This window comes from Glandiceps talaboti, chromosome 5, assembly GCF_964340395.1.
Source record: "Glandiceps talaboti chromosome 5, keGlaTala1.1, whole genome shotgun sequence".
Lineage (NCBI taxonomy): Eukaryota > Metazoa > Hemichordata > Enteropneusta > Spengelidae > Glandiceps > Glandiceps talaboti.
This window is the reverse complement of record NC_135553.1, coordinates 3755061-3779291: the sequence shown is the minus strand read 5'-3', so window position 1 is coordinate 3779291 and position 24231 is coordinate 3755061. Positions and strand designations below refer to the sequence as shown.

The 24231-nt window shown below is 34.6% G+C and overlaps 1 protein-coding gene across 1 annotated transcript in view; it reads right to left on the bottom strand.

The window, feature by feature from the left end:
- LOC144435616 (ankyrin repeat and fibronectin type-III domain-containing protein 1-like) overlaps window positions 1-21536 on the bottom strand; it is a 158873-nt gene extending 137337 nt beyond the window's left edge. The window contains exon 1 of the mRNA XM_078124208.1: window positions 21288-21536. Within this exon, the coding sequence (XP_077980334.1) occupies window positions 21288-21520 (233 nt within the window). The 5' untranslated portion in view covers window positions 21521-21536. The remainder of the gene's footprint in view (window positions 1-21287) is intronic.
- Between the last annotated feature and the right edge of the window lie 2695 nt (window positions 21537-24231).

Here is a 24231-nt window from a genome sequence, read left to right as displayed (position 1 = left end):
AAGAAAATCATAAAGTTTTGACCTGAGCTTCAAAACTACGATTTTTCCTTTATTTTGGACATATTAACTTTTTTTTCAGTTTTGAATCATGTATACTGAGTAAAGCCTACCTGTAGACTTAAGAGACTATAAAATGTTACTACACTATGTTTGAATACATATGGCCAAATTTCGCTACACAGATTTACCCTTCCTGTAGCCATAGCTCTAATATCTTTGTAAAAGCACTGTGGTTACTGTATCATCCAAGCTATCATTGTTCATCACTTGTACTAACCCAGAGACTGTACGTCCTGGTACTACTATCTCAAGATTACAGAACTTCTTGAGATTAAACACCAACACATTTAGTCTCTTGGCTACAGTTGTGCTAAAATGATCAGTTCAGTGGTAGAAGTTTGTGGAGACACAGTATCCTGAATATTACAGGGATATTTTGCGTCTGTTTGTCGTCAGAAGGACGTCATCACAGGAACAAACTACTTGCTGTATGTCTCATGTGACTCACTTCCGACTGATAATTTTCAGCAGTCCCTTCCTTTCTACTGTTCTGCTTTTCTCAGAAAGGAGAGAAAAACATCTGCAATCATTCCAACAAACAGACTAATGTAACAGTAACATTTATTTTTTGTCAATTGTATGTAAACATGGAATATCAGCAGAAAATATTTGATCTGCTGTGCATGGTTTGAGTACTTAGCAACAGTGGTTTCATTTGCAGTGTTCAAATATTTCATTTTTTATCAATTCACTGGTCAGTCACGCAAGACATGCTTTAGAACTACTAGCAGTTTTTAATTATTCTTAAGTGTGTTTTCCTAAAAGTTAATGTGTAATAAAAATGTAAATTATGAGTTAATTCACATTGTGGTACCGGTAATAGACAGTCCTACATACAACACATCCTTGGATCAATTACTTAAGTATTTCGATTTTGATGACATAGTCATGTCTTGTACATATCTTTATACAGTGTATATTAGTGAAAGGCATTTTAAACTGTTTTACTGCAGAATATGCCAAGTATCACCATCACATCTTGAGAGGGTGACGCAATTTATTTCTTTTGTGTTTCACATTATAATGCCTTAGAAATGCTATGTCAGTTCATCGGTTTAAAAAATAAGTCTATGTACATGTCAGTGATGCTTTCAATTCATGACCACACTTTGATTAGTCTAGATGCCTTCATTTTATTCCTCATCAACTCATCCACATGGAATGCACTGAAATTTATTCTATGGATTGGATTCTAAGCTACATACAATAGGTATTTCTTTTGACGTCATCAAAGGATATGGCATGTTGGCATGGATTTGATATAACAGTATTACTTTGCATACAATTCTTACTAGCTATTTTGAGATTTTCTAAACAATGTCACTTACAAATCAGTCACATGGTTTCAAGTGCAATGAAGTACAACAATCACATAATTCAGATTACCAGGCACTGATCCAAGCAATATAATTCAGATTACCAGGCAACGATCCAAGCAATATTCATTTATTTATTTATTTATTAATCTTTCATATACAGACACCATTTCAGTGCTTAAACACAATTCTCCTGACGGAACCTGTTGCAAGATTACGTACACAGAAAAAAAAACAAAAAAAGGACAAACTAGGACAAAAAGTTACAGAGGCACAGTGTACTTTAAAAAGATATCCAATTACATTACCAGACTACATTCTTAAGATGTACTTTACATGTAAATATGGATGGGTTCGGAGCTGATCTTATGGATAGAGGTAGATTGTTCCATAGAACAGCACCACTGTAGTGAAATGCCTGTTTCCTACATTCAGTTTTAACTGTAGGGATGTATATGTTACCTTTATTGGCCTGTCTTGTACTCAGAAGATGAATTCAGAATACAATTCAGATTACCTGGCAACCAATGACGACATGTAACACAAATTACACTGACATAGCAACTAATGAATAACTTCACTCTATGCACAATTCAGATTACCTGGCGACTAGTAAGACTGATACCTTCCTTGTGATGAAAGAACGAAATTTATGTCACCAATGCATTTTGTACAAGGCATAAACTCTCACTATTTGTAAGGTGTTCATGGTTGTACATATTAGTAAAGTACAAATGGTAACCTTACATAAATATTTCAGTCAGTTATGTCTTGGCAATGTAACATTTCAAACATGTGAAAAATAAAATAAAAATAAAATAAAATTTCTACAAATTATCATTTTTGACAGAAATTGATCACATTTAAATGAACAAAGTTCATTTAGGATAAAAAACCTTACCCCTACCCCTAAATGAATGTTAAGTGCGACACTGACACGTTTATATATGTTGTAAACCATGGTGAAATTTGTAGCGGCCACAACACTATGACCAATGCAATGTAAACATACAGAATACATATTCAAATTAAAGTTTTCTAAATTTGTTATGAAGTGTGAAAATGTAGTTCAGCAATAAACTGATGCCAGACCCCCTCCCTCCCTAAGTTCATTTATTGAGCTTGTGTGACATCATATGATTGTCCCTAACTCTAGGTTATACATTGTAAAGTGCCATCATCTGACTCCGCTGGACAGAATGCCAGTAGACCAGTCATGCTATCATGGCTAGATGGAGATTCTAAGAGGTAGAAGTGAGTGCAGTGACATTGTATCTTACGCATCATTCCATCACTATAAACTTTCAAATGATTCTAAGACAGTAAAAAATAAGTTAGCCACCCTCTCTCTCTCTTTCCTGGCTGTATAAAGATCAAGATACCGTAGAAAGAGATAGTCTTCTTCAAGTTACCATGGAAACAGATGGTCCTCATCAAATACCATGGCAACAGACAGTTTGTCTTCAACCCAACACGACTGTTAAATTTACGTAGGTGGTCAATTTGGTGTGTGAGTGTGTACTGATAAGATTTGGAAGATATACAGACATGTACTGAATCAATACTACTTTTAAGTATAGCCTATATAATCTTGACACAGAACATACTGAAATGCATCGATTCCAGACTTGAACTACAGGACATTACATTTCCTTGCACATAATATAACGTTCCTAACTGGCTAAGAGTATGATTTTGTTTTATACTCACATCGACCCAGACTATCATCACTGATTCCTGAATTAGCCAGACTATACTCCTGACTAATATTATAGATTTGTTCATCTCTTAAAATACAATAAAATATTAAATTCCTTGCTAGATACAGTATAATTTCTTTCCTTGTGTAGAAGCAGATTGTCAAATTGATTCTAACTACTGCTGAGTACTTCATCTCTGAAACCAAAATGAGACACCACGGAATCCTGGATAACATGATACACTACTTCATCTCTTTACACAGTAAAACACAACAAAATGTCTGGCTAGCCCTGAGTAATATTCCTTTATATACTTGCAACACTACGGATTTTGGTTAACTTCAAGGCAAGATCTGGATAGACAGCATGAATTCCTGGCTATTCTCTATCTATCATCAGTATATGACATATACATGTACAGTAAAATTCTAGGTCAGAGAATTTTTAGGAGCCTAAAAGTATGGTACACTGTAGGAATACACTCTCATTCAGAAAAAAATTAGATTTGAGTGTGGAAATCACAATAGAACCCATATTACCATTGATCAAAAAACATTTACAGAAGATAAATCATCTTAGAAAATACTCACACTGTATAATTCAGGATCTGAAACTGCTGCATATTTTACTGACAAAAATGCTAAAAGAATTTGAAATTAAAAATACCTGCATAGTGCAAACCTAATCTTCTTTTTAAAAGACATCTTTAGTTTTCATAAATATCCTGGTGATGTTTCCAAAATGTGGTGTGTACATCAGATGTTATGCTGCAATGAGAGTTACCTGAACTACCAGGCCATACTTTGTATAAAGTCAGACGTCACACTGCGACGAGTTATCTGAACTACCAAGACGTACTTCGTAAGTCAGATGTCACGCTGCGACGAGAGTTATCTGAACTACTGAGACGTACTTCGTACGTCAGATGTCACGCTGCAATCCAGTTATCTTAACCACTGAGATGTACTTCTTAAGTCAGACGTCACATGCTGATGCAAGACAAGTTATCTGAACTACTGAGATGTACTTCAAACATTTGACATCAAGCTGTTACACTAAGCCTTATCTGAACAACAAAGATGTTCTAACTGTAAAGTCAGACAAATGGCTAAGGTACCAAGTTATCTTAAATTCCAGCCAGAAACAGTCGTACTGCATGACTAATTTCTCTCTCGGTTTATTTTAGCAACAGTTGCCCCCAATCATGTGTCTGGATAACAGCTAATTGGACAAGGCCTTAGTTTCATTACCATAAAGTTAATCTTAAAATGGTGATTAAGACAACCATGGTAGAACTATTAAGAAAGGAAGCTGCTAATGGATTATTACAACACAAATTGATAAAATCTACTTTGTGGGTGTTCGGTTATCTTTGGAAATGACGTACATTAAATTGATTCATGATGATGTAAATGTAACACATTCACACAGTTTGATGAGTCAATTACCGGGACAATGGACAGTTTTTAGACACCAATTAATAATAGCTTAATTAACCTAAATTTTGATGAACCTGGCAAGGTAATGGAATGGAAAGCAATGCAATGTATTGTAATGTAATATGAAGTACATGTAATGCAATGTGATGTAATGTAATGTAATGTAATGTAATGTAATGTGAGGCAATGTAATGTAATGCAATGCAATGTAATGTGATGCAATGCAATACAATGTAATGTGATGCAATGTAATGTGATGCAAGTAATGTAATGTAATGTAATGTAATGTAATGCAATGTAATGTGATGCAAGTAATGCAATGTAATGTAATGTAATGTGATGCAATGCATTATGTGATACAATGCGATGCAATGCAATGCAATGTGACATGATGTGATGTGACGTTACATGACATGATGTGATGTGATGTGATGTAATGTAATGTAGTAGAAATTTTGATGCAATGAAATGGAAGAGAAAAGTGAAAGTAACTGTATACAATGTCATTTTAAAAAAGTTAAACAGCCAATATCATTACATTCACATTGAATCTTTCTTAAACAACTTTGCAAAAAGTACTAAACTGTGAACACTTTGAACACATGTCCCCTGGCACTTACTTGATAAAAATTGTGTTGAGGCTGGTGATAAATGATGTAACTTTAAAGAAACATAACCATATGACCATTGTCAGTGTAACATAACCATATGACCATTGTCAGAGTAACATAACCATATGACCATTGTCAGAGTAACATAACCATATGACCATTGTCAGAGTAACATAACCATATGACCATTGTCAGAGCAACATAACCATATGACCATTGTCAGTGTAACATTACCATATGACCATTGTCAGAGTAACATAACCATATGACCATTGTCAGAGTAACATAACCATATGACCATTGTCAGTGTAACATAACCATATGACCATTGTCAGTGTAACATAACCATATGACCATTGTCAGAGTAACATAACCATATGACCATTATCAGTGTAACATAACCATATGACCATTGTCAGTGTAACACAACCATATGACCATTGTCAGAGTAACATAACCATATGACCATTGTCAGAGTAACATAACCATATGACCATTGTCAGAGTAACATAACCATATGACCATTGTCAGAGTAACATTACCATATGACCATTGTCAGTGTAACATAACCATATGACCATTGTCAGAGTAACATAACCATACGACCATTGTCAGAGTTGCCCCATTACTGCTACTATTTGATACAATGTAGCATTCTATAGATAGTTTGGCAGTACATATGTGCATATTATATTGTAATTATGTTGAAACAAGAATACCTAAAAAGGATAGATTGTCGATATAGTCCAAGCTGCTAATGTAACAGTATCTGTGGAAGTGTGACAGACTACCATTCAATGACTGATTAGAGTGACATTCACCGATGAAAGTGTTGATTACAGTGACATTTACCGACCAATGAAAATGCTGAATTGTGAAAGTAAGATTACTATATGATCAATCCATCACTTCAATTGTTAAAACTGACATGGAAGACAGTTTCATTTTATTTCAGGGTCAAAACGTAACATTTGCTATAATTTTCTATTTCAGAAAGAAAATACTGAGAGCATTTAAACAATGACTTTATAGACTTCACCCATTCACCAACATACTAGATAACTAACAATCTATGTTTGTAGCACTGTTGCATATCAAAACTACATAATATATGAGCTCCTAGTGACAATTTTGATGCTGCCAATAACCAAACCAACCAATGGTTGATTAGAGTTTGCTGAGAGATCTTTATGTTTAAGTCTGACTCCATCCAAACCAACCATGATATCTCTCTTGTCAAAGTCTGACCTATATTATACATATGACCTTTGTTAGTGTGCAGCATTATCAAAATTATATGCAATTTGTCATGTATGTTTATGCATACTAGTATTACATTGTAACAAGATGTGACATCCTGTTCAACAAGGTCAATGTCATCATTAGCACACATTTACAAATTTTGGATCTCAGCTGTAAAACAAGTGGTACAAACTGACAGTATGAAAGAGTTGAGGTCATCACATGTGAATATGTACAAGTATGATTTTCAGGTATTAGCTTAGCTAACCAAAGTCCACAATATAACTGAATAAATAACAGCATTTTGTGCACAGGTGCTGATTTCAAATAAACAAGTGATCAAAACAGACCTGATTATTAAAGTGCCTGGTTGTCATGTGTGTATATTACAACTTTTTAGAATCCACTCAACAAATACTCCTAGCAGTGATAGCACATATTAGGTAAATGTAATTATCATATGTGTAATTCTATATGTCATATGCATGTTTTTAGTCTCAGCCGATAACTGAATATAACCAATTCTATAGTATTAAAATAGTCAAAGTTTTGAATTTCATCTAAGATCTGAGTATTTGTGTTATAATCTGCATTACAGCCTGTAAATTAAACAATAGACCTTACTATGAATAAACACAGTACATGGTACTCTGGCTCAGAAGGCTTCCCTCTTGAGGTCAAATTATGAAATCTTTTGTTTTTATTTAACATCACTACCATACATAAAGGTCTTCTTGCTTTCGCCCTATTCCCCCCCCCCCAACCCAATCCAACCCAATGCAATATGTGACTTCTTGTGTACAAACTGTAGTTGAAAGCCTAAGATTGCAAATTTCATTTTCAAAACAGTTTAACATGAGTCATGCTGTTGGCAACAGAACCTAAACCATGGAAACAAAACCTACACCTAAAGTTGGCCATTTTAGGCAACTCTGATATGATGTTAACTACTTTGAAATAAACTCTTTACAATCGACATTGACAGATTGATCATTAAAATGTCTTCAAGAACAAACCATTTTTTTATATATTAAAAAAAAAAGAAAAAAAGAAAAAGAACAAACCATATTTCATACAAATGAAACTACACCTGTTACTATAGTCATATGTTCCTACACTAAATTTATGTGCAAAAGCTATATCTGCAGAAATTCCTTTACATGTTGCTCTATTCAGTTGTGAAAGGTATCAACAATAGTTACACTGAATACAACAGGTCAAAGGTCAAACAGATGAGATATTTACAAGTAGTGTCTAATTTCTTATTGCAATGTCTGCCAAATAGGGAACTTGCAATCCAGACTGAGCATGCTCAGATGCAAAGGACTATGGGATTATCTGTGGTTATCTTAATACCTAATCTGGTGCTACCAATAAAATAAACCTTCCACAATGGTCAGGGTGACTATGAATTCATTATTTGTGGTTACAAACAAGGTAACATTATTGTTTACAATATGATTTGATTAGTATTTATTATCACATTTCCCATGATGCAACATTCAACATGGCGGGTTTGCAAGTTCCCTATTAAAGTGTGCTTGACATATCCTAAATTGCCATTCTGTCAAATTTTTCACATGCCAAAATAAATGCATTTACAGTATACAACTAATCTGGCCTTATTGTTATGTTATATCTTTGGCTTCAATTAAAATTTGTAATTATCTGAATAAAGAAATAAAGAATTCCAATGGAATTTTATCTCTTTTCAAGTTTTCAAAATATATAATAATATATATACCGGTAGGGGCCAATTACAATTATTGTCTACTGTCAGGTGACTCCAATAGGTCACCTGACCAAACAACATAACATCAATACACTGCTGATGTCTGAGAGATTCGAACAAAAGCTGGATTGTCACTTCAAGACTAGATTCCAAAAAAAGGTAACTTTATCACTGTCATGTATAAGGACATAGGAAATAAACGTATTCACTGGGATATCATTCTAAGTTAGACAATTTCCAATGGAAATAGTAAAACGTAACTGTAGTGTGAAATATCTGGCAGGAAGCATTTGGAGATTTTTTATTTGGGTGTTTATACACTCTAGTCATTCACAAGACAGTTATACATTATTTCATTCAGTGGTTAGTTTATTTTATTGTCATCCTCCAGGCATGCTAAACTGAAAAGATGACCTAAGTATTTATAATATGCAGGCCATATACATGTACTTTACAGTCACTTTGTGAGAAAGTTTCATAAGATAAAAACATACCAACAATGGGAAATTTGACAATGATAGAGAAATGTATGATGGTAATAATTTCTGTATACTGCTATCCAGACAACAATAACCAATTGTTCCTTATTACTCTGCAGCAAATGAGTACAAAAACATGAAATTTTAATTAGTTTCACATTTCAGTTTAATAGTTTAAAGGTTTCAAAGATCTCTCTTTATCTCTTTCTTGCATGCAGATGAATAGTCGCTAGACTACACCTCGGTAAGCATTGTCAAAATATAAAGTGTCCCTTACTTAGACACTGAACTCACAATTGACATGGTAAACCTTGATATATTTACTACTAGGAAATTTTGTACAGTCTTCAGCTAGTTCTCAAAGACTAATTTTTACTAATTACCAAACTGGTATATTGTGTTCATGAACAAGAAAGCATTTTAGTCAATACTTCTTTTTGTGTTTTCGTTTCCAACAAAGTGCAAATTTACAGGATTACAGTATCATTCATACCATATATTGTTGTATGAAAATGTGATACATGCATGTACACACACACACACACACACACACACACACACACACACACACACACACACACACACACACACACACACACAGTGACACCATACCCACACACATACTGAAAGCATATTTTTTAGAGCCAAACTTCTGCAAAACATTAGAATTTTTAACATAAATTATAAAAAATCTTAATAGAGCAAAAGATAGCATGGATTTAAACTATCAGAAATGTTTTTTGGAATGGCTAAGTAACACCATGTTGGAGTTCCACATTCTTGAAAGTCAGAACATACTTTTCTGTTGAGGCAATATAGAATCTTGGCAGTGTCTTGGGCAGTAGTACCCTAGAGGATTTGTGGTTTTATGACCAATTCCTGTAGTGCTGTTTTACAGAATTCATTGTAAGACAATAATGAGTATGCACACAAAATGGAAACAAAATTATACAAGTGAAAGTTCTTATTTCTGAAATGGTTTAAATTCCAGACTGCCAGACAGTTGTCTAGACACCAAGGGCATTCCTGTCAAATAAAGCAAAGAATGATTTCCTGCTGAGTGAGCGGGATAAACATCTCCACCCTCAATGTGTTTAGATAGGAGTTTTATTAGCAGGTTAATGTTTGTTTTCATCCAGCATAAAGACAGCCTGACCTTAGTCAAGTAAGGTCATATCATTCAACAAGCTTACTATGTGTTCCTATGGCTGGCCATCTGACGTTTCATTTCTTGACTCTCTGACTTCACACAGCATAAAATACAGGAAGTTATTGTCGTAGCTCAAAATATTGTACATTACGTCACAAACTGAATACTGTACCTCTTCTTTAAATCTAAATTTTTTGTTTTGCAAGTTATTTTTCAACTGATTTACAATCAAATTTTATGCATGAAATGTTTAAAAAATTTGATTGTCATAAAAGCTACCAGGAAATCATTTCATTGCTTTTTCTTAATTTTTACAAAATACATGTTTTATTTTCAACTGTGATACAAGATAAAGTGAGACTATTACACCTTTCCAGTTGGTATGTATGTATATACTGCCCTCTAGTGTTGTGATTGAGAACTATAAAATACTCAGATATTCATACCAATAATTCGTCTGTCGAAGTCGTTTGTGCCTTTTTTGCTACGTTTCATCTAAAACAAAGTTGTCGCCTCACTCTGTAGCACTGAATACTAAGTAATGCATACTGATAGGAACTGCGATTGCCAAAAGCACGAACTGTGAGTGCTGAAGGCCTGTGCCTCCGGCACTCGCTGGTCAGTATACGGTTATAGTATTGCTCCCGATCGGAGTGAGGCGATGACTTTAGTTTTAGATAAAACGTAGCAAAAAAGGCATGAACGACTGTCGACAGTCTAACCAATAATTTGCAGTTCAACTACTTTTCCTGACAAAATTTTTGCTTCATACCACTTTTGTAAATGGTATTTGTTTATTCCTAAGCATAAAAATATAGAGTCAGCCTGAATTCTCAAAATCATTTATGTACAAATTTTTAAAAAAGTTGGGCATGAAAACGCATTCTCAATTCTAAAATGTTGGTATTGAAGATTTGGTTCAGTGTCAGTAAGTCAAGACAAGTGTTCCTTTTCAATAAAAATCCTAAGTATGTAATTTTTATCATCTTGATTACATTGACGAAACTGAAATTCAAGTTGTTTGACCTTAAGTGACCTCATTTGAATGAGTGGGGGGGGGGGGGGGCTGCCAATCCTTATCACAATATTTTATTGAAAGTTGACTTACCACTTGATAGGCTTCATATACACCATCAATCCATTATTTCAGATAAACTTGTATTATCTGAACACAAGTTTGTTACCCTTGACAACCAATATACTTCACATTATAACTGACTTTGACTCACACACTGTCGTTATCGTTGTCAGTATTGTTGGATTTCACTGATACAAGACTCTGAACACATCAAAATTGTTGATATTTCCATAGAAATCTGACCTTCAACTGTCAGAGTTTATTGTCAGGACAGAAATAAGTCTGAACTCACTGTTTTTTACAATAGTACAGTGGTATGTAACTGTTGAATTCACACCATGGCCAGACCCTGTATGTAAACACTTGACAGATGGCAATCATGTCATTGCTATGGTCACCATTGTTCATTTACCTTAGTAACCACTCCAACTGTTGCAATCTTTAACCTACTGGCCAAATTATTGTGTCACCAAGGATCTTGCCTGTTGTCATGACGATGCCAGTTAAGCAAAGAATTTTATCTATTACTGTATCTGGATTTATGGGGGATACAAAGAACAGATGAGGCTTCACTCTAGTTTGATTCACAAAGCAACAAACCACAGTATTGTTGTGGCAAAATTGTACCATGATGACCTTTGACCTTGTTTGTACACATATACACCATACTTCATAATCTAAACCAGATAGCAGGCTCTTCAAATTGTCATGAGTTACAGAAAGTCACATAATTAAACATTCATAACAAATTACCCATTTTAGCCAGATAGACCATTTGACATAGTCTGGATGTCAACGTGGTCTCTCTAACTAAACCACTGAGTGGAGATATAAATCATAACTATACCGTATGGCAACTAGGCTAGATAGACCAATACAGAACATTATATTGGAGAAATGTCCATGCAATGTCTAAAACATGTATTCTCTTCATAACTTACCTATGAATCAAAGAAACACCACCACCCCACCCCACCCCACCCCACTAGCAAATGCCCATAGTCACATCCCAATATGGGGGGGGGGGGGGGGGGGGACGACGACGGACCGAATTTCAATCACTTTATTTCATGCCCTGGTTTTTAAATAATCATACTTATTTATCACAAGCACATAAAATTGGTTGATTTGATAAAGTGCTGCCCACTGTCCACCTGTTGGCATAAGGTCAGCCTGTCTTGTGACATTTTTCACTTTGTTATTGTATTATTGATTTCCTATGTTTACACTCTGTAAGTACTGCCTGTAGAGAGAACAGTACTTGAAACATTTCTAAACTGACCGATCCTGGTACTCAGAGGTTGCTACTGTTTACAGTCTTAAAACACATAAAACATGAACAGAAGCACGATAATTGTAACATTTAATAAGATTCATGCTGTCCATCTTATGAACTTCTAACATCTATGGTCACAGCTTAGAATTTTGCCAAACATAATCATAAAAGGACACTTGCTGATTTTTTGCTGTTTTTTTTTTTTTTTTTTTTTTTTTTTTCATTTTAGGTACCTGTAGTATTCTACATACTCACTTGTTATTGGTTGAACTCAGATTCAGGTACCTGTAGTATTCTACATACTCACTTGTTATTGGTTGAACTCAGATTCAGGTACCTGTAGTATTCTACATACTCACTTGTTATTGGTTGAACTCAGATTCAGGTACCTGTAGTATTCTACATACTCACTTGTTATTGGTTGAACTCAGATTCAGGTACCTGTAGTATTCTACATACTCACTTGTTATTGGTTGAACTCAGATTCAGGTATATGTAAACAATTTGATGACAATATATTATTAGAAATCTGAATTATGCCATTAACTGAGAACAATGTCTGAAGACAACATTTAATGCTAACCTAGGTATGTACAAACATTAAACATTATACTAGAATAATTAAATCAAGGTTTTATGTCAGTCATAAAAATACCTGAAATTCATTTTGTTATAAAAACAAAAACAAAAAACACTTGTATATGTGTCTACAAAGAACTCTGGTAAAAGTCATCAACAGTTGCATTGTTTAGAAACAAGTTGATAGCTACCAACTATTGACTACATTTACCATGTATCATAATAATAATAATAATAATATTTATTTCTTTTCTAGCGCATTACATAATAAAAATAAAATCTCAATGCGCTTCACACAAACACTATATAAAAAAAAAAACAATTATAAAAACAATACATTTGTAGAAATCACTAATACTCGTACACATTCATTTAAAATTAGACATTTAATTAAAATTGACAAATTGTGTAACCCAATAAAAAAAAAACTGTAAAAACTAAAAAAAAGTCTGTAAGTGCTGCCTGTAGAGAGAACAGTACTTGAAACATCATGATAGAAACCTGGTGAAGGCAAACACATCCCTAGCAAAAGAAGACAACATACTCTATCACGCCTGCGAGAACAACTCACATGTCCAGACTTGGCTATCTGGCCTCATCTGGCTTGTCAATGTAGTGCTAGCATGTAGAGCATGATAATTAGATGACCCGACCATATTTAAAAAGCAAATCACTCTTTCAATTAAGGAAACATGACTCCATTTCTGCTAGTATAGAGACAAGATATCCTTGGGATGCAACCTGTCAATTTAATTTCCCCATCTTATCTTTTCCCACTTGGTAATTTTTTTTTTTATTTCAGCATAAAATGTGTTTTTTTCACTCATACAAACAAGCTAGGTGCACTACATGTATTTTAATAATATCACTGGCCACTTTCAATTAGTCTGCCATTACTCACAGTTGAAAACAACAAATTAGCAGCCCCTGGGGGAGATCTGAAGACAGGCTGCTAATTGCTATGTTGGCGTGATTAATTGTGTACAATGATACAACAGTTAAAAAGTACACCTAAGTCCAAGTGAAGGACACTCTAGCAGCAACAAATACTTTTAATGAGCCTTACATATACTATAACAGGCAGACAGACTGCATACATTCCTTTGCCTAGATCCACTCATGATTCTGAGTGAGTAGATTGTACTTTGTATTAGCAGGTTAATTTACGGAACAATAAATTAGTCATTCGGGTCCTTGTGATTTTAGAGACTCTCTAAAGTGGGTTGACTAGTATAACAAAATGTCTGTAATGGATTCCAAATATTGTGGAGATAAGCATGTATGGGGAGGGGGGGGGGGTTACTTCTCTTATAAACTGTTAGCTCACAGTAAATTAACACAGACACAGACACACAGACAGACAGACACGATTATACACACTTTGCTATACGAGCATGTGATGTACTCATGTACATGGCACACAAACATGCACACATAGCACATAGTGACATACAGACAGTCACATGCACGCACATGTAGACATAACAGTGACATACACTATGATACAGATGCATACACTCACATACACACACACACACATACATACACATACACATACACATACACATACACATACACATACACATACACATACACACACATACACATAAATACACATACACACACATACATAATGTATAGTGTACAATGTATAGTTATATGCAGAAATGTAAAAACTCATACTAAATATCTATGCATCATTTGACCTGAACAACAATACCACATTGTTTACCATAACACTAGATTCTTGAATTATGAAGTTGTCCTGGAACCCTATACAAATACTAAAGACAATTCAAGTAACATACATATTTCAATTTCAACTGTAAGAAAACAACAACAACAACAACAACAACAACAACAACAACAACAACAACAACAACAACAATAATAATAACAATAACAATAACAGTGGTGCAAACATGTGTAAACAAGCACACCTGTTATATGTGCAAATATATTCTGTTGGTTTTACTGCTGCTTAAATAAAGCCGAATCCTCTTTCTAGCTAGCCTAGACATAAATGTCATTCAAAGCACACGAGGGAGCTAATGGTAGATCTCAACACAGTTTTATATGTTCTGGGCTACATGTACTTTGTAGCCAGATCTCAGATTTCATAGGTTCTGGGCTACTTGTACTTTGTAGCCAGATCTCAGCTTTCATAGGTTCTGGGCTACATGTACTGTGTTGCCAGATCTCAGCTTTCATAGGTTCTGGGCTACATGTACTTTGTAGCCAGATCTCAGATTTCATAGGTTCTGGGCTACATGTACTTTGTAGCCAGATCTCAGATTTCATAGGTTCTGGGCTACATGTACTTTGTAGCCAGATCTCAGCTTTCATAGGTTCTGGGCTACTTGTACTTTGTAGCCAGATCTCAGCTTTCATAGGTTCTGGGCTACATGTACTTTGTAGCCAGATCTCAGATTTCATAGGTTCTGGGCTACATGTACTTTGTAGCCAGATCTCAGCTTTCATAGGTTCTGGGCTACATGTACTTTGTAGCCAGATCTCAGCTTTCATAGGTTCTGGGCTACATGTACTTTGTAGCCAGATCTCAGATTTCATAGGTTCTGGGCTACATGTACTTTGTCTGGGCTACATGTACTTTTGAGTTGTCACTACTTCTTTTTATTTCATTTGCCCTATAGTTAACTATATGGAGGACACTTATACAGTTATAGCATTCCATACCACTGATTTCTATGACTATGAGTATACTTCTCAACTTTTATTTTTTATTTACTGAAGATCTTTTGGGACCACTTACATTGTCCTGAACAAGTCTTAAATTTTAAACACTTGGCAAATACATGCAATAGGTTTTACAGGAGTCCAGTTAGGAATGTTATGGTTCGATTAATGGGTTGTGTGATGTTTTCAATTACATGCATATGCAGTGAAGCATATCCTTCTAGGTCTGTGCTGAAAGGACGTTCTACATACACACATGGTATACAGCTTGTGATATTGGATATGCATCAGTGACTAAACCCAATTCAGTGTCTGCAGCATCAAATACCTTGTCAAACTGAGCGAAAGATACAGGACATGCATCAATGACAGGATGTGATGCATTGATGCAAAGACAAGAGTATGTGTTTATAGCAACAAATGGTTGGGTGGTGGCACTCATGTAAATGACAGATGTACCACATTTTGGGGTACTTAGTCTCTCATGACATAGAGGTGTAGATTTGGTAAAGGCTGGTCTAAAATAGGGCCATCTAGCAGGTGTCTCTTGTTCTAAAGTTGGACCAATCTGTCAATTAACTTGGTCTAAAATAGGTGTATATTTTTTAGATGAAACTGCTCAGTACCAGGACCAGTACTGCATACATACCCCTACCATACCAGTCAGCTACACACCTCTACCATACCAGTCAGCTACACACCTCTACCATACCAGTCAGCTACACACCTCTACCATACCAGTCAGCTACACACCTCTACCATACCAGTCAAGAAGCCCACCCTAATCCTTTCTACAGGAGTTCTGTGATGACAATGGTCTCTGAGATTCCATATCATATGTTAGATTACTGACAATTGATTTGTACCAATTACTAGTTGATAAGATACACACAAACTACTGCACACACCCAAAAATCCAATGCACTAGGATTTCAATTTTGGTCCCTTCTACTAGGAGGACGAAAATATAAATCAAATATTTCATTTCGCAACAAGATAGCTGCTACACCCATATCATTCACAGTTTACATCTGGTTCCATTAGTGATGATTCTGAATAAATCAGTCTGCCTGGCATGACTTCCATGCAAATTGATTCTATAGGGAATACACTTAAACTTTGCATAGAACTGAAAGAAATTGTCTAAATTGCTCTCCTGTGTCTTTCACAGTAAGAAAACCAGACAACGTAGGAGGTAACACACCAGACAACGTAGGAGGTAAAAAACTTTATGGTAAATACTGGAACCTGGCTGGCAATGCATGTGTATGTATACTCGGTACTTGGAACTGGCAACGCATGTGTGTTTTTGAACCTGGCAACGCATGTGTATTTATACTTGGTACTTTTGAACCTGGCAACAGCATGTGTAGTTCTACTTGGTACTTTTGAACCTGGCAACGCATACATGTGTATGTTATTGAACCTGGCAACACATGTGTATGTATATTCTGTACTATTACAAACATTATTCATGTGACGCCATCATATTCAGTCTTTCAAACAAGATAAAGGTAAAGTTTCAATTTGGATTAAAATTTAGGTTTGAAAAACAGCCACAGATAAAGTTGGTCCCAAACAAACCTATCCATATCACTCCAATGATAAGATAACACTAATGTGAGACCCTGGGATTGAAACCCTGGCCTTATCTTATATGATAACACTAATGTGAGAACCTGGGATTGAAACCCTGGCCTTTAAAATATTTCCATTTAATACAAACTTTTCCCTCAAATCTTAATTTCACCAAAGTACAGAACAGGTGCAAACTATTACGATTCTGTTTTTTTATTTTTTAGAAATGAAACTTAACCAGCTGTACACTGGACACCTTGATTTTTTTTTCCAATTTCCTGCATATGTCAAAGTTGAAATACATTTGTATATCAACAAGTCTTTGTCATGTCGTAGTGCACCACTTTTTGTTATCACAAGTTGAGGGAATATTTAAAATGACACTGGACATTCTCATTCAACACACACTTGTAGTATCCGTACACTGAATGTCTAAAGACTACTAGACTTGACAATACTGTTCAGTCCATACATCAGGATTAAAGTGTCTAAGTCAGAGATATGTGACCAAACATGACAAGACTATAGGTTAGTAGACTGTATATCAGTAGTCACTCTATTGCCTACAGTGTTCAGTAATTACAATATTAAACATCTATGACCTAGTTCATGAGTTGAAATTCACATGATTTTATTTGTCACTGATTTGAGATGCTTCCATTTTTAACCAATATTTATGGCATCCGTACATAGGGATAACAAAACATATTCAATTTCCTGTACTTTTATAGCCTACAATATGAAACAACATCACAATATTATCATCAAGGTTATGTAGTGTCCCAGTTCTTATATAGAAATTCACACAAGTTATGTCATTGACTTTCGATGTATAGTCTGTAAGGTACGCCATGACGGGGCGCCCTCACACATTAGCCAACCCCTCTCATGTGGGGAGAGAGGAGGCCAATGAAGGCGGAACAACAAGATGTATCTTACAGACTACTTTGGATGCCTCCAATTATGAGCAGATATTTACAGCATCCATACACTTAGTAAACAAACACCAGTTATTCAATTTCCTACAGTGTGCGTAAGACAAAGCTCTAAACCATATCACAAGTGTTCCAGTTCTAAAAATTTAACAGGACTCAGTGGTTCAAGTACAAGTTTTTTTGTTAATGTTATCCTATTTGCCAGCATGACCAATCGGAGCAAATTCCCAATACATGATTTATCCTATTAATCAGCTATAATATCCAGACCCAATTCATTGACTGAACTATTTAATTTCCTGAAGTGTAACTAAATGAAACAATATAAAAACTTTGTTGTCGTATAAGAGACTAATTGTTGAATAGAAATGGAACTGGTATCAATATAACAGTCTAGTTCCTAAACGGTATCGTTACGATTTACAACTCCACTCAGAATTTTTAGATACCACGTTGGCATCCAGACTACAGCAATTTGGGATGTTATCACTTTTAACAGATATTTTTGACAGATAATTATAGCATCTGTATACTTTGATAACAAAATTTATTCTTTCCTGAAGTGGGTGAAAAACTATCAAAAGTCAATATCATTTTTACATTTCACAACAATTCAACTTCAAAGAGCTACGTTAGTGCAGAAACTCCAACTGTCAAAAGATATTTGTAGCACCTGTATACTTTGAAAACAAAACCTACTCATTTTCCTGTAGTTTCAGGAGATGATAGCAGTAACTTCTCACAACGTTCTGATTCTGGATAATATATTCATACTAAGCATCCTAACATTTCAAAATCAATGCCATCTAAGGAGTGCTATGTTGTTCAGACTTCTGAGTGATAGTATGGCACAAATGTCATATCTTTACAACTATGTACTTACTATATGATTCTAACTCTGAAAATGAAACATCTGGATGTCAATGACTTGAATGCCCTGAATTCTTCAAAGTTAAACAGATATTTATGACGTCCGTACACTTTGGAAACAAAACTTGTTCAATTTCCTGATATTTTAGTAGAAGAAACAACATCAAAATGTCATCACCACAACACACAGTTCCAGCTTTTACATCACAAATGAAGTGTAACCGATGTTTTCCTGGACATCATGCCCCTGTCTTTTGTACAATATTGTCAACCTTCCGATTACATCAATTGACAAAGTTAATGTTTCCTGCTTCTGACTGCATTATTAAAGAATTTAACATCCATGTTTGCTAGTTTATTGTCAAGCGTATATGATGTAGATCAAGTCTACATGACTTCGACCTTATTTTAATTCCATTTACTCAGAGGAAACAATTGGTTGACCGACATTTACAACCACAAACTTCTGCTTTTATATATATATATATATATATATATATATATATATATATATATATATATATATATATATATATATATATATATATATATATATATATATATATATATATATATATATATATATATATATATATATACAACCACACACATATATTTTGCAAATTTCACCAACAAATAATATATTTGCATATGATAAGAAACCTGTTTTGTTATCTTCCCATGGCTGAGTTTAGATACATTGTATCTCACGAAATTATGGTCATTTTAATCTTTTTGTAATATGAATTTGTTTTTCCATCATTTAAGTTTGAAAGTAAAAAAACAATTGATTTTGCAATGAGTAATAAATGAAACAATTTAGTTTTAAATTAAATTTGTTTGTGTCAATTTTCAAAACATAATTTTATAATATGCAATAAGGAAATATGCAATAAAGTATCCTTAAAAGTGAAGCAATTTTCTTCTCCCAGTAAAACTACATTTCCATACTACTGGGAATTTAAAATTAAAAGTTCGAGGAATCATAGATTCTTTTTTTACATTTCATCCTACTACATAGTGATACAACATAATTTGAGAGATGAAATACTTGTAAGTCTGTTTTATATCATAAATAGTTTTTATAATATTTATTTATATATTATATACATATAATGCAAAATTTGAGACTGACCAATCTTTAGGCCTATCAAAAAAATTGTGTGATTCCGATTACACTCAATTTTAGAATAGGTGGGGTACGTAGATTTTTTAAAGATTTATTTTATACTTTTTTTTCATATGTGAGTGTCTAGTTCAGGTAGTTATGTTTTCCATTGTTTTCCATATGGTCTCTGTGTTATTGGTTTCTTCCCATCAGATGTACAGCCATTACACTTCTTAAATTGATGTCATTTTCCGCATCCACTATTTCTTGCAAGACTTCACAATTTTTCGCGATTTTATTATTTTTTTCTTGAATACGTGAAAAAAAGTGCAAGGTCAGCAGTGAAAAACTAGGTGGGGTCATGTAACTGGAACCAAACTTTTTTTTGTTTAGGCCTTAGGTAAAGTTACTCATACTCATAGACTATAGTAATGTCCTGTCTTGACCCCTTGAGTAGCACACCAACTGAAATACATTACATTATCCTATTTCAGTGCTTGGCCCAAATTAGGCCAACAACCATTTCTATAGCTTTACTAAACTGAATACAAAAATCAATGGAGTCAATGCCATCTATTGAATTACCATTATCATGTGGCCACTTGTTGTATGCTTCCTGCCATTAATGTGTTACAGTTTTCTATCACAAAGTAACAAAATCAATACACCCCACAAGCCAATCATGTCTACAAATAAAAGCCAATGGCAGTGATGGCCATTGCTGCACTCACATTGCTAAAAAATATAGCAACTGCTACAAAGTATGCCAATTGTTACAAGGGTAATTAAACAATTCCAAAATTATGCACACCAAAATGCAGTTCACTGCTGACATTGTGAATTGTGGTGCAAACTTCTGTACTAAAATTTCACATCTTTGACAGGTCCAAATTTTCTAAAACCAGAAAACTTAACTATTTCTGTCATGGAAGCTGTTTGTGTTGTAAGGATAATATGTTCATGTATTCCGACATACCATGAAATACTATTCCACTGGGTTTTGTGGAAAAACCAAAGGTGTCTGTTACAGTGTTAGACTTTGTGCAATGAGTGCACATGACACTTTGTCAAACAACGATATGTGTATACGTAACATGTACTCTATACTTCACCATCATATAGTTTAACTCAACTCATAGTCAGGTTTATGTGTTCAAATTCCTTCATTCTCACATACAGCCACATTCAAGGTATGTGTACATCTGCTCTCATTCCATCATTAGTAATTCTGTAAGTTCAATACTACAACAACCACTTACCTTAATAGCCTTCTTCTTCTTAAAAAGTTAGAAAATAGAGGACATTATGACAATGGGTATTTCAGCCTAAAACTTTGTCAATTCTTCTGTTCAAGATGTTATGTGTTTAATACAAGAACACATATAGACATACTCTGCAAAATAACAAAGATTTGTTCAAGAACATTTGCTTTCTTACCATCTGCCAAAGTTTGAATCCTGTGGTCCCTGAGGATAAACATAATCTTCCACAAAAGTCACTGTTTTTGCTCCCATGGCAACACTATCACTCATCTTCCTCTTTGGATTACTTGCCATGCTGCTTTTGTTGGGGTATTTTCCTCTTGAGACATTACCATGGTAACTGGATTGTACTTGTGAAGATGTACTAATATTAAATTCTTGACCTAATCCAAAGACATCTGAGCACATGACGATGACTTCATCACATCCGTATTTGTTGTTTGGAGTAAATGGGTTGGAAGATTGGAGGGAATCGTTGGAAATAGTTCTGGGAGTCCATGGATTATTTGCTCCCCATGGGGAATACTGTGAGTGTAACGCAGCAACACCTGAAACATTGGCAGTACGATGTAGACGATCAGGAACTGATATTTTACGCATATTGGCATTCTGTTTAGGTTGTGGAAAGTTTCGATATTGACCGACAGGAAACTGTTTGCTGAACTGATGTTCGTTATGTAAAACCCTAGTTCTAGGAGACAACTTATCAATATCAACATCTGTACCACTATTTCCTGAAATACTGGTTTCAGCTATAGTCCTTGGTGACCAGGAGTCACTTCGGCCGTAACTTTTATCCCTGGATTTCACCTCTAAATCGTTACTTTTACTTCTAAATCTCTGATTGGCTGTTCTATCATTATTGTATCCACTTTCTCTTACTTCCTGGAAGGCGTTGTTGTCATCATCATCGTCGTCAATAAAAAGACGGCCACACATTTCAATAATCCTATCACTTGGTGAACTGAGTGAATTACTGAATACATCATCATTACTGCTTGAGACATGACTTGGGGTACTACGCTGACTTGTTGTCAATGGAAACGTATGACCAAAATCCTCAAAGTTGTATGGTTCTGCACTGTCCTCACTGAAGAAGAAGTGAAACAGAGAAATAAGTCAGTCAACACTATCAAATTCAGTAAACCTAGAAATTTTCACTAGTAGAAAATTTTACGATTTTACAATTTTCAGCTAGTTCTCCAAAGACTAATTTTACTAATTACCAGACTGGACCTGGTACATTATGTTCATGTACAAGAAGGCACTTTAGTTAATATTTTTATCTTTGCAGTTTTATTTTCCAGCAAAATATGTGAAAATAAGTCTTCAGCAAAAATCTCCAGGTTTAAGGAGTAAGTAGGAAATCACAGAATTCGTAGTAGGTATTTACATCAAGTGCTTTTCCACACCATTAAAGGATGGAAATCCGCCAAAACTGGAATACATTTCCATACTTTGAATCTTCTTCAGTCAAAGAAAATGAGTAACATAAGGAAAGGGCCTTGCCACTCCAACTCAAAGACAAGTAGTGACAAAATCTTTAAGTCAAGTTGTGTTCCAGCTGAATGTAGAACAAATATTGGAGAATGTTTATACCAGATTTCATTTAATCTAGTAAAATTAGTGAAACAATTATAATTTTGAATGTTATACTCAAATTAAAAGCACCATAAAACCAATGACTTTGATACACATTGTCAGGACATAGAACAGGCATGGTGTAAATCCCATATTTTCTGTTTGAACAGGGACAACTTGGTTTATGCATGCTATGATGACAAGGAGCATATTGTAGTGGTAAGCAGTCTGGTACTTTATGTTGTATCAACATACAGGGATGTTGATACAACATAAAGTACCAGTCTGCTTACCACAACAATAGAGACTTCAAGTGAACAGCGCCCTCTATCACATTCAGTGTTACAGTGAAATACAAGTGTACGGTTAATATACAGCCAATGACCTTTTCAAAGTATGGTAGGAGGCAAGCACACGTGTATGATATCATTTTTCATTCAAAATAAATTGACTGAAAAATCATATTTAATTAGATTAAAGACAAAATTAGCTCAAACTAGTGGGGTTTCGGAATCATGATACATAATACCATATATTCATGTACAGTATTATGAAATGATCCACACACATACACTATCAATCCTTTCACACATCCCTCATTAAAGCTTGGTGTCAACTTTCAGACTGTCATGTTAAATCATTTCGAAGTGTAAAGTACACTCAATGGCTACTGTTCATCACATGGTGTGAAATTGTAGAGATGACATTATCAATAGCCGCAAATAAAGGCAAAGTTAATTTTATTTTAGATGCATTTCTCTACACGGGACCAAAGAAAGTCATTTTCACTAACCCTGTGTCAGTGATCTCTATAAAACAGAGCTACAAAAAATTGACAAATCTGTCCTGCTGGAATGAGGCATTGTGGGAAATACACAGGCTTAGGATCTGCACAAATTTTGAAACATTTATGGGTACACAATGCTGAGACCAGCTGTGGAAAACAAAACCATCCCCATGGTAACCTTTAAAGAAAGTCAAACATCACTGAAAGACTGTCTGAAGAGATATGAATCATCAGTTCTCTACCCATCTACTCCATCACTACCCGACAAATATTTACGCAAGAGCTCAAAAAAAGAGTGTCAATTTTTTCTGTTTTATGTGTTATGATGTTAGTTATATGACTAGTACTGACTGATACCCAGTCTGAAAGAAAATGAAATGATAACAAAATACTTCACACCTTAGTGTATCCATATGTGCATTTTACACTCTTGAAGGATACGGTTTGTTGATGATGAAAGTGTGAACTTTTTGTTGATGATGAAAGTGTGAATTTTTTGTTGATGATGAAAGTGTGAACTTTTTGTTGATGATGAAAGTGTGAACTTTTTGTTGATGATGAAAGTGTGAACTTTTTGTTGATGATGAAAGTGTGAACTTTTTGTTGAAGATGAAAGTGTGAACTTTTTGTTGATGATGAAAGTGTGAACTTTTTGTTGATGATGAAAGTGTGAACTTTTTGTTGAAGATGAAAGTGTGAACTTTTTGTTGAAGATGAAAGTGTGAATTTTTTGTTGATGATGAAAGCGTGA